The 12,060-nt window shown below is 36.8% G+C and overlaps 2 protein-coding genes across 18 annotated transcripts in view; both read left to right on the top strand.

Moving 5' to 3' along the window:
• Positions 1 to 7,495, top strand: part of LOC122839367 (rap1 GTPase-activating protein 1-like) — a 59,333-nt gene extending 51,838 nt beyond the window's left edge. For 7 of the 17 annotated variants that reach the window (XM_044130873.1, XM_044130950.1, XM_044130916.1 and 4 more), the window contains 8 exons: positions 431 to 508; positions 1,250 to 1,359; positions 2,588 to 2,707; positions 2,849 to 2,984; positions 3,609 to 3,720; positions 5,142 to 5,218; positions 5,329 to 5,376; positions 5,504 to 7,495. In XM_044130873.1, coding sequence (XP_043986808.1) covers positions 431 to 508; positions 1,250 to 1,359; positions 2,588 to 2,707; positions 2,849 to 2,984; positions 3,609 to 3,720; positions 5,142 to 5,218; positions 5,329 to 5,337 — 642 coding nt within the window. In that variant the 3' untranslated portion in view covers positions 5,338 to 5,376; positions 5,504 to 7,495. Of the gene's footprint in view, positions 1 to 430; positions 509 to 1,249; positions 1,360 to 2,587; positions 2,708 to 2,848; positions 2,985 to 3,608; positions 3,726 to 5,141; positions 5,219 to 5,328; positions 5,377 to 5,500 lie in introns of those variants that run through there. The other 10 variants (XM_044130983.1, XM_044130932.1, XM_044130925.1 and 7 more) reach the window with 8 other exon arrangements.
• Positions 7,496 to 8,712: 1,217 nt separating this feature from the next.
• On the top strand, positions 8,713 to 11,336 carry aurkaip1 (aurora kinase A interacting protein 1). Its single transcript, XM_044131020.1, has 4 exons — positions 8,713 to 8,832; positions 9,478 to 9,578; positions 10,517 to 10,971; positions 11,063 to 11,336. The coding sequence occupies exons 2-4, from the start codon at positions 9,530 to 9,532 to the stop codon at positions 11,177 to 11,179; spliced, it is 621 nt and encodes a 206-aa protein (XP_043986955.1). The 5' UTR covers positions 8,713 to 8,832; positions 9,478 to 9,529; the 3' UTR covers positions 11,180 to 11,336.
• Positions 11,337 to 12,060: the final 724 nt, after the last annotated feature.

Here is a 12,060-nt window from a genome sequence, read left to right on the forward strand (position 1 = left end):
CAAATGCATTGAACAGGATTTATTATTGCAATCGTCAGTAAAAATGATTGATTTTGTTTTGAGAAGACGCTCTATAACAGTGTTTAGCACATAACGATGACACCTAAGAATACTTTATCGTCCGCTCTTCTCTGCTGCTTTTTTTAATCTCTTCTTCATCATCTTCCTCACAGGCATATGTGGCTTACATAACCGGTTCATCATGTCTCTCTCCCATTCAGCTGCCTGTGTTGCCCACGGAGCCAGACTGTCTCCATTTGTATTCTCTAGTTAACTTATGTTTGACTGACATGACTTACTGCATGAAATCTCATATATGTTTGTATAAATATCATGTTTTCTCTCCTCCTCCTCCTCATCTCTCTTTTTTGTGTCATCACCATCCTCTCCTCCTCCTCACTCTTTCTTCTTCTCTTCCTGTCTGCCTCAGTCATTGCTTGTCCCAGGCAAAAGTCCCAGTAAATATGGACGCCGTGGCAGTGCCATAGGGATAGGAACAGTAGAAGAGGTTCATGTTTAATTACTAACTACTTTCTAACTTTATTTCTGCTGCTTTCTGTTGCTTTTACTTGTCTGCATGGCTCCACTGCATCAAGGCTGTACACGATTCCCTGCACATTTCAGCTCCTCTTAATTCCTTTTGGAAATCCAATCATTTGAATTGTTTCGTTTTAAAAATGACCCAGAAAATTAAGAAAATGACAGCTCCAATATGGTATTTAAAGGCTGAGGTTCATTTTAAAACTGACACACTTTTTCTCGTTTTACTGTTTTCTGCTTTGCTGCAGTAGGTGCTATCTTTCTACAGTGTTTCTCTACTTTGTTTATGTCCAATTAGTTAATTCAAACAATTCAGTAAGCCCCCCTTACAGAGGTTTCACAAAGAGAATTGCCTTGCTGCTCTCTGAAGCCGCACGAAATTAAAATCTTTTTTTAAGTTCCTAATTTGAGACCTTTAAAATGGAGACTGAATGAACAAAGCGGCTGCTGAGGAAGCATATTTACAGGCAGCCTCTGCGGCCTTTAAACTCATCTTTCATCTCCCGCTTCAGCTCGCTGTTCTCTGACAGGGGGGACTTTCACCTGCTCTTGGCATGAAATGCATTTTTCTCCCTTTTTTTTCTCGTCTTTGTAGCACCTGAAAAGCCACATATTACCCTGATAAATCAGAATGACGTGTTGTGGATCGGAATAGAACTTTAGAAAGTATTCCCACAGTCTGACGCTGATTTTCTGCTCTCCCTGCCAGTCTCTGATTATCCCAGGAAAAAGTCCAACAAGGAAGAAGTCGGGTCCTTTCAGCTCCAGGCGAAGCAGCGCCATTGGGATTGAAAACATCCAAGAAGTCCAGGAGAGAAGGTGGATGAAGACTGTTGTTTATTATTACTGTGCTTTGACCTTGTTCTCATTTGATCACATTACGACGACAAAGATATTTTAAGTTATAAACTTACACAGAGTAGTGAGGATTTGTGAAGGAGGAGAATTGTATCAACTTCCTAAAGAACGATGTCATGTTTTGCCAAAAAATTTAAATAAAAAAATCACCACCTCTTTTTACCAAAAGATAAATTAGACAAAAAAAACCCCTCAGTAATAATCCATTATTTTATGAAGATATTGAAAAGCATGACATGTATCTGTATTATTTCCTTCTGCTCTGATGCCTTTAGATAATCTACATTTAATATTCATCTGTGCATAATTTCATCTCAGTATAAGACCAGCTGTTCTGTGAATGCCTCTGAGGTTTATTAGTGAATAAACAGCATCAAATGAACTTGAAATAAGACAAAACTAACATTCAAGTAACTCTTCAGCAAGATTTAAGAGCTTGTTTTAAGTCAATATTTCTTAATATTGATTATAAAAAGCACTTTTACGTCAGAAAATGTCTTGTTATAAGTAAAATAATCTGCCATTGGAACTACAACAAGTGTCAAACTCGAGGCCCGAGGGCCAAATTTGGCCCGGTGTAGCTTTTTATATGGCCCTCTAGACTCCAGATTACATCAATAAGTACATCCAGTTTTTCCACACATATGCAAAATTCACACAAAATCAACAAATGTCCCTATTTTTTCTGCCTTACTTGATGTCAAGTCATAGTCTGTAATTGATACGACGATTAAGAAAAAGTCACATTTAAGATCGCAAAAATTCCTTACTAACATTTTTAAATTGGCACCACAAAATTTGTAATTTTGATTGCAATGAAAGACCAAAACAATCGCAAAATCCTGGAGGAGCGGCTATTTATTTGTATTTTTATTTGGTTTTATCAGTACATTCTGGAACCACCAGCCCTTTAAGAATATTCTGAGTTTTGATATGACCCAAAATGGAAATGAGTTTGACAGCCATGAAGTAGAGAGTCCATTGGCAGATTATCCCACAATTTGAACATCTAACAAAGTAGTGGTTATCTGTTGTGGATCTCATTGTGATCCACAATTGAGATCCACTCATTGTCCACAATGAGTGGATCTCTGCGGAGCATCACTCTTGGATGCTTTGTTGGTAATTTTCAAATATTAGTTTTTATTTTAAGATTTGTAGAAAACACATTTTTTTGTATTTTCTGTAGCAGTAGAGACACATCTCCAAACACTCAGAAGACTCCTGACAGTGGCCACGTTTCTCAAGACCCGAAATCCGACAACTCAGACCAGAGCTCTCCTGAGGTCCTCACAACCACCAAGAACAGGTGAGCATAACAGATTGCAGCAGCATAGTGTGTGTTTTTTTTTAGCAGAACTTGTCATTGCCTTGCATAAGCATGGCACCATGTTGTATTGCTGTGTGCGATGCATTTGGTGCGATTAGAGAGTGGTAACCCAGGGTGCAGCTCTTATCTCTGTGGCAGGACCCCTTCCATCCCTGAGGGCAACAACCTCTCTCGTTCCTCGTCCAACGCCAGCAGCTTTACCAGTGTGGTTGAGGAGAACGAAGCCGAGGTAGTAGAGGACTATGACACAGGAATGGTGAGTGGGAAACTCTGCAGTATGTAACTTTAATTAAAGAAATATGTTTTTTACTTGTTTGTTAAAACTATCTCCATGTTGTGACAATTTTGACAAACCTCTTCCTCCCTGTCCTACTGCTGTCCTTCTGAAGAAATGTTCCGCTCCTGACCAAAAACAAGCAATCTGAACGAGGAGGAGAATTTTAGCGCTGTCAATCATCCTCATGTACTCGCAGCTAAATGTGCTAATGTCAGAGATTCAACTCACCATTACAGGAAAACTGTTTATCCGCCGTCATCAGTGGCTATGCTAATTAGCCTGAGCATTCATGATAGGCTATGCTAGCTGCAGTGTAGCAGTAAGGAAGGGGGAATGATCAGCGCCATGTGGAGTGGTGATTGACAGCGCTAAGACCCTCCTCCTGGTTCTGATTGGTTGTTTTTGGTCGGGAGCCATGCATTTCTTCAGAAGGAAAACAGTAGCACAGGGAGGAAGAAGTTTTCTTAAAACTGTCACAACCTGGAGACAGTTTCAACAAATATGTAAAATACATGTATATTTTTTTAATAAAAGTTTACAAATATGTGAAAAATACTTTTCTAAAGTTTCGTACTGCAGCTTTAAGTCTCTTGTCACACCCAGGAGAGTCTGTCATCAGCCGGGACGCCTCACAAGCGCGACTCCCTCACCTACAGCACCTGGTTGGAGGACAGCATCAGCTGCACTGGCAGCAACAGCCGGGGCAGCTCTCCAGGTTAGTGGATGAAATGCAAGGAAAACCTTTTGTAGTCTATTATAAATAACATAAGAGCCATCATTTTTAGACACCATGCAACACTATAATAAACAACAGTCAGTTAATTTTGGTTACTACTCAATGTTATCATTAGGTCAGCAAAAGTCCCCATTTCTGACAACAACAGCGAACTCTAAAGATAAAGTTGCAAAGAGATTTTTCATGTCAAACACAGAAAAAAGAAAAAGTCCCTCTTGTGGCAACATTATGAGATCTTTGCAGGTTGCAGATTCATCATTAAAATGAGAGTTTATGGAGCCTTCGGGAAAAACAACTAACCTCAATTTCTTTTTCTGAAACTGCAGAGAAAATATCCTGCTAAGAAAAATACTTTTTAAAAATATGATGCACATGTTTTTGTAAAAAGTAGTTCCCAAGTATCATAAAAGAATAAGGTTTACCTTGTAAAAAATATGTTTAACCCTTGAACATTTTCACATTGCATCACATTATTACAGACTTTAATGCCTTTTATTGGGATGTAATGTGACAGACTAATACAAAGCAAAGCAAAAGACGTATGCATTTTACTATGAATTATACATGTTTTTAACCCTTTCATGCATAGCGGTCACTGCAGTGGACAGCTATCTAAAAGCCATTTTCTTGTGGATTTTTATGTTATAAAGGCACACAAACCACTGAAGTGGACATAGGGCATCATACAATGTACTATCAACTACTGGCCATCCACTGCAAGTGCAAGAATTTTGTTGTTACATACAATATGGCAGAGAGACGAAAAAGCAACTCAGGACTCTCCAGTCCCTCCTTCTACTGTAGACGACTCTTGCATGTAAAAAAATTATATTGTGACATCAAGTAACCCTCAAAAGACTAGTACTACAGATATATTTTCCAAATAACACCTTTGTATTTGCAGAAAATTACAGCTGACCACCTAGAAAAAAATCAAAACATTTTTTTTTTACAATTTGTTTTTTTATTTATCTTTTTTTTTTTTGCAAAACATTTTTCCCACCTTTTTTATGTCTTAAAAAGAATCATAAACAGTTTGGAAAAAAAAAGTGACATAAAGGATCATAATTCATGTATGAAAGGGCTAATTCAATTGATTATTTGTTTGCATATCTACTTTTACTCGAATACCCCTCAGTGAATTACCAACCAATAGTCACTGACATCAGATGAAGCACTGTTCGATTCATCAGCCATGGCCCAACAGGAATCCCAAAAAGACGCATGTATCCAGCTGCGTATTGGCTGGATACATCATATACATCACTATACATATACAGTTTCCACTTTGCATTGGCCTATTGCATAAAATTTTAATAAAATATGTTAAAGTTTGTTGTATTGTGACAAAAAGCAGTCACTAAGGTTAATTTTACTTCCTCTGCTGTCTTGTCTCTCAGGGCCCGGTAAATCTGATCGAGGGAAAGCCGCCGACATTCGGATCAAACTAGAACGATCACATGACCATCAGTCATCAGTGAGTCACCTGCAGTTATTTTAGATTTTCCACTTCCAAATTTCTGCATGTTTTTTATATCTGGGATTTATTAGTCTTTTATGTGATTATTTGTGCTTCTCTTTGTGCAGAACTGTTAGCCCTGCCCACTTGATTATATCCTGAATCTCCATCTTCAGGTTGGACTTGTTATTTCATTCAACACTCTTACTATGATCAAATGGAATAGACAGCCTGTGTGAAAATATAAGTGATCAAATGTTGCTTGTGAGTTGTAACCAATTACCTGTTTTCTCCCAAAAGCAGAACCATATGTCTCACTCCTTCTGAGGACCGTGCTTTTGACATGACGGTTGAAGAGAAGGAGAACGATGATGAAGATGAGAGAGGACTATCAGACGGAGCCTGCAGTTGGCTGCTCAGGGAGGACATGTATCCAGAAACCCAGAGGACACTAGGAAGGGTTACGCACAAAAAGGGGCCAGATTTTTACATCCTTTGTTTCCTTCCACTCATTTCTTTGCCTGTTTCCACATCGGTTGCCCGGTTGTACTTTTTTTATTTTTTATTTTCCTGGCCTTTGTTGTAGAAGTGCACATTTGATCTGCAAATGTAAATGTTTTGTCTGTGAAAATGTCACTTTTGTTTAGTTGTCTTGTTGAAGTCATGGCGTTCTGGCTGTAAAAAGTACAGACTGTGCTCTTAGCTGTCATTGTGAGGAAACCTGCAGCCTAAGGATAAAGACAATTTAAAGGGCATGTATCATCATATTTAACATTTCACCTTTTAAAAGTAGGCTTTTTGTTTCACACTGGCAAAAGATTCATTTCCATTTCTTAAGTCGAGTAATATGTAAAGATATGTGAAAAAAGGGAAATGATAAGCAAGAATGCAAGTTGCAAAAGAGTGATGACATTACATGTTGGACCCTGCACACAACGGACACAATAACAAGTTTTTCTAGACGATAAATTGTCCCAGATATTGCGATAAATGATTATATTGTTGTTTTATAGATAATGAAGAAAATAATGATGATTACACAAGTTCTCAAGTTCTCAGAAGTCAATAAGCTTTGATTTTGATCAGAACATTTCACACTGAAACAAGATTCTAAATATCCAAAATAAAACGCAACCAAAAACAATAAACAAAACATAAATAAAAACCACACACAACCAAAACTATAAATAAGTATATTATCATCTGAATGGCAATTATTTAGCTTTTCTAGTGCTTTTCTAGTGTTAAAGTATGATGACATTTGCCCTTTAAGGTTTTTCACTTAATAACAATCTCTAATATAAATTCAGAAGGATTTAGCACATAACGTACATCAGAAAAGTTTACTTGTGTAAAATCCAAAGAGAAGAACGTGATTGCTGCACTAAGACACTTTCTATCTACTTTCTCCAAATTAAGCACATTTAGCAAACGATAAAAGTTTACTGGAAAGAAGAATCTCGACTGATACTCTTAAAGTTTTCATGGCCTTTAAGTTTATGTTATCTCAATATTTTCACCCACATTCTCGTCTATCAATTGTATTAGATTAAATAATCAAACTTGATTCGAGGAACTGAAGAATTGGTTGCATTGCCTGTAGTAGTAAGTCACTGCCCGTATGGTCAGCCGATGTACCAATATAGTCATAGTCATGTTATTTTCTTACTTCCGTCTTTCTCTAACCATGTTTTTATTTTTGCCTTGGTTTGTGGTGAAGTGTGAGTTACACGGTACCTCTCTGGTGATAACACTCAGCGTCTTGTCATTCAGCTTGTATATGTTGCTTTGGTGTAATTGTAGTCTTTACCTGTGATGCCTGGCTTGTTTCAGGGCTCTAACCTTGTTCAGTGCAGTAAGTTTGCAATGCAAATATGATCAAACCATGTATATTTATTTGCTTTAAAAGTGACTAAATCCAAACTAAGCTACTGGTTTTGTGTACATATATATAAATTTAACAGGAGTACATATATTTATAGCTGGTGGATTTTAAATTGGGAGGAGCAACACTATCAGTTTACTGCCAAGTTAAATATTTACTGTTGTTTTATGTCATGTATTCTTGATTTCAGATTTTATTTTGACAGTTTTGTAGATTTTTAAAGGTTTTCAGACTGTAAAAGGGAAAATGTCTCTGTACATCCCATTGACCATTTCAGTTGCCTTATATCACACAATGACAGTGTAAGTAAAGCCAGTGTGGGCAATAGTTAAGTCATCAGGATTTCCAATGAAATGAATGTTTTGTTTTTGCTTGTTTTTATTGTAAATAAATACCCCAAGAAGTTTAAAGTTTGCTGGACATTTCTTTTACACACATACACACATACACACACACACACGCACGCACGCACACACACACACACACACACACACACACAATCTTCACGAAGCTAAAAAGAAACTTCTTTGATTAACTGATTCGATGGGAATTTTATTTCCCCAGAATAAAATTAGAGGATTCTGACAGTCCAGGTTTCACATGTGGAACCAAATGGGGGAAGCAGATGACTTCAGACATGAGTCAAATAGCCACAAAGAAACTTAATGTAATCATGATTAAAAATAAATCTGCTCATGGAACAAATGACTCAGTGGAAACGTGTTTCCATGGAGGTTCACAATAATGCAAATTCACAAAAAATAAATACAAAATATGGGCGTATCTGCTGTTAAAATTGTCACATCTTACACTTAAAATAGTTCTGATCATAAATTATTTTCCTTAAACATTTTTATAATAGGTTTATAATAATTTGATGTAATTCAGTACTGTCCTATATTGTGCTATTTTCATTTAATATTTAAGATGGTTTGATTAAAATGGAATGACGTATTTTTTATGTTTTTTTTCACATGCACTGATGTAGCTCAAAATCTGTGCTAAACATAAACATGTAATTGTGTAGGATAAATGTCTGTTTTTTGTCCTCAATTCTCCGTCTATTTTGGAGGAAGAACTTTTTAAAACTACAGTTTAACTCATTCTCTGGTTAAATTGTGTTTCATTGTGTTTCTTCCTCGGACATTGTTGAACTCCAACAGATCCACAAAATAACTGTAAATCAAGAGATGGTTCGCACCTAGACACAATATTTCCACAGCCATCTTACATTCCAGATTCAAATACGGTTCTATAGATGTGGAATATATACAAACTACTTTAAAACAGAAACTAAAAATGATCTCTTGTTCATATTCTGGTCACTTATAATTACGTTTACGTGACAAGAGAGTCTATTAGATTATTAAGGCATGGCAGCGGACTGTGTAATACAAATAAACTTTATTCATATTCTTTATTCATGTCTTTCGGTTTGCCCTAAAACCATAAAAAATGAAATAAGCTATAGTTCATTATTTTTCACTATAATTGCAACCCATTTTCGAAGGTTTAACAATAATCAATCATTTTCAGACACGGGTAGAGTTTGAAGCTCTCGACAATTTTTATTTAGCTGTGCCCGCCATTCGTTCATGTCCAAATTCAGGGTAGTTGGCGTCATTCGGTTCTAGTGGAACCATTGTTCTGTAGTCGAAACAGGAAACGTAGTAAATACATGTCACACCTACCGGAAGTTGAATTCCTAAGTCACATTGACAAGGAAACCCGGTCACGAAAATATTCGGTAATGTAACATTTTTTTTTTTTCATTTTATATATTGTCAGTAGTTGCATTGTCGTTCTGTTTAACACGGGACTTTATTACTCTTATAGAGGAATATTCCGTAATGTAACGAGTTTTAAATCCGCTTCCACAGTTAGCTGGATAGCTAGTAGCAAAGCACCCTTTCAAATACGAAATAAAGTCGTTCTTGCTATGGTTTCTTGGTTTGATAGGGGGTGAATGCACTCTGCTTCTACTTTCAATTTCTTTTATTCTGTTGTTGGATCAATTTGCATTACTGTCTATGCATACTCTGAATTTTATTTAGCTAACTTTGTATGACTGTGAAATATATTATCCGCAATCTGGATTATTTTACGCAGCATTCCCTGATTTACAAAACCAGCTGCAAATAACTCTTGCATTATTTTAAGATAGAATAGTTTGCTTAAATTTTAGATTTGGAAACAAAATATTCTTGCCTTTATTTTGTAAATCTCTCTAAATAAAGAATAACGTTTAGCTTTCTGAATCAGCTGTGATGCAGCAGAGACTGATAATTTCATTATTGTTTCTAATTACCTCCGTTTAATTGTCTTTATTCTTTGTTTTGCTTAATTTGACAACCCAGTTGTGACTAATTCAGCTCTATCTTCTTATTTGCAGGACCTCTGATGAAAACCCCCCATTACTGATGAATTTATTTAGTTGATCGTTGATGATGTTTGCCTTGAGAGTTCTCCCACGATTATTAAGTAGAACAACCTGTAAGTATCAACAAAAAAAACAATAAAGATTTTACTATTATTCAAAAAAATTTCCGATATGTCTCCTGAGAAAATTGCAGATTAGCAAAAAAATAATTCTTTTGTATTTTTCTCTGTAGCTGTTACCTGGTGATAATAGTTCCAACAGCTTTCCAAGAAAACTTTTTCAGTACTAAAATCTGGCATTAATCATTGGGATTGCTCTAATACAGTGTGCTTTATTCTTTCTACATCTCTTGCATGATTTCAAATTATTTTCCCACATGTGACATGCATCTTAATTGCCTTTCACTGCAACTAAAGCTGCAAGTATTTAAGTGGTTTATCTTTAATAGCTTTGTTCATTTAGAGAGTGAAATGTTTGATGATTAATTTTTGTGGAAAAGGAAAAGCTTAGACTCTTGTCAGATTGAAAGTTGAACCTGGTTCTGTCTCTGTTGGATTTTATATTATATTTTTGCTCAGCTGTTCTAACAACTGAATTTTATCTTTGATTGTGGCTTCATGTTTGGAATGTGAACCTCTTAACCAACCTCAAGTCTTTTTTGACCCCTTAAGTTTTCCTTGAGTATTGCTTCCTACTATTTATTTTTCCTGTACTCTTACCAAGAGGTAGTAGAAAACTCTACGTCTCATTCTACAGCTTACACAATGTATAAAATGGGTGAATATTTATTTCTAAATATGTATAAGATAGCTAAAATCTGCAAGATTATAAGTTTAAAGATGACCTTTTTTATGTTTCTCAGTTGCAATAAGGACATGACAAAAACCTGTTTTTTTTATTATCTACATATGCAGCTGTGCTCAAATCTTTCACATCACTAAATGTTTTGATGCAAAGGGTTGCAGTTGAATTGTATGAAGTTTAAAAATTGAGTTGAAGTGATCATGCCTTGGAAAACCATCTTAAAAACTCTTTCTCTTTTAATTCCCAGATGGAGTTCAAGTTCATGGAGGGATTATGAACACATGCCTTCCGTCTTCCTGCTCATCACTACCGCAGAAACTAAGAAATTACTCGACAGCAGCAGACAACACGCCTCCTCCGCGATGGGTCCAGCTTGAGCCGGAGCTGGAAGAGGCTCTAGTGCCACGGAAGCTCTCGGTGAGTCCGCTGGAAAGCTGGCTCTCTCTCCGCTACTCCCTACCGCCGCCGCTGCAGTCGGCGCCGCCGCAGGGAGACGTAGAGCTGCTGCAAGAGAAGCTGCTGCCACCGATCTCTGTGCCCGTTTTGGAGGACGGGGAGGGCAACACAGCAACACCCATAAGATGTAAGAATGTTTTAGAGATCCGGCGGCGAAAGATGAACCGGCACAAGTACAAGAAGCTGCAAAAACGGACTAAATTCTTGAAGAGGAAAGTTTTGGAGGGCAGGGGGAAAAAAAAGCAGGTGAGGAGCAAATGGTTGAATGTAATCCTGCTGTTCTCTTATTCTATGTGTGTGCTCTTGTCTGATAAGTTTGGTTATTTATTTTGTGCAGAAAAGATTTGAGGAGGATCTTGAGAGAATATGGAAGCGAGCTGGACTGAAGAAAGCTCTGGACGGCTGGGCCGCACCTAAGATCTTTATTAAACAACAGGGGAAAAAAAGGAACTGAGAAACACTGAAAACAAATGTTTAGTCTGTGTTGCTTCATTCCCACCGGCTGACCCTGAAGACCTCTCTTCATCGCCAGGTCATAAGGTCATGATCCCTGTGCGTTCGATTTAGTTCTGCAAAGACATCGACTAAATAAAGATCTCACTCTCATTTCACTCACAATGTTTTTTTTATTTTGCTCCTTTCTCTACATCCAATTTAATACACATATACAATAATTTGAATACGGTAATTATTTAGAATCCTTAAACGTGTTCACATTTTGTCACTTTACAGTCAGAGACGACAGTTGATTTGATAAAGCAAAACCAAAAGGATAATGGTGACATGGGAGAAAATGTTGAAATATTTTATTGATCCCAAAGGGAGATTAAATGTAACTCATTTTAACTCAGTTTTTTCAAAGAGTTATTGTAGATAATGATGGCTGTGGACACAACGAATCTGCTGCAGCACTCTATTACAGTGAATTTGAAAAAGCCTCTGACTAAAGACACTGTTTTTCTTATGAAGTCTCATGAAGAGTATGGTCAGAGTTGTTTCTAATTCAATAAAGAAGTCGATTCTTTATTTGAATTAGATCTGTACTTTGACTGGGCCAATCTAACACATGAATATGTTGTGGTATAACCCAACCTCAAACCAGTTTTCTTCTAGGACTTTTTGATCTCCATCCATCTTCACATCAACTCTGAACAGCCTCTCTGTCCCGGCTGAAGATGATGACAATGCTTCATGTTTCACCTTTAGGGCAGTGGCCCTATTCCCATAATGCATTGCATTTTGGCCAGAAGATTTAATTTAGCTCTCAGCCAATGAGAGCATCTTTTATTTTCCCATTGGATTTCCATTTTAAAGATCAGGTAAATAACCAGTTGG

The sequence above is a fragment of the Gambusia affinis genome, linkage group LG01, assembly GCF_019740435.1.
Source record: "Gambusia affinis linkage group LG01, SWU_Gaff_1.0, whole genome shotgun sequence".
Taxonomy (NCBI): Eukaryota; Metazoa; Chordata; class Actinopteri; order Cyprinodontiformes; family Poeciliidae; genus Gambusia; species Gambusia affinis.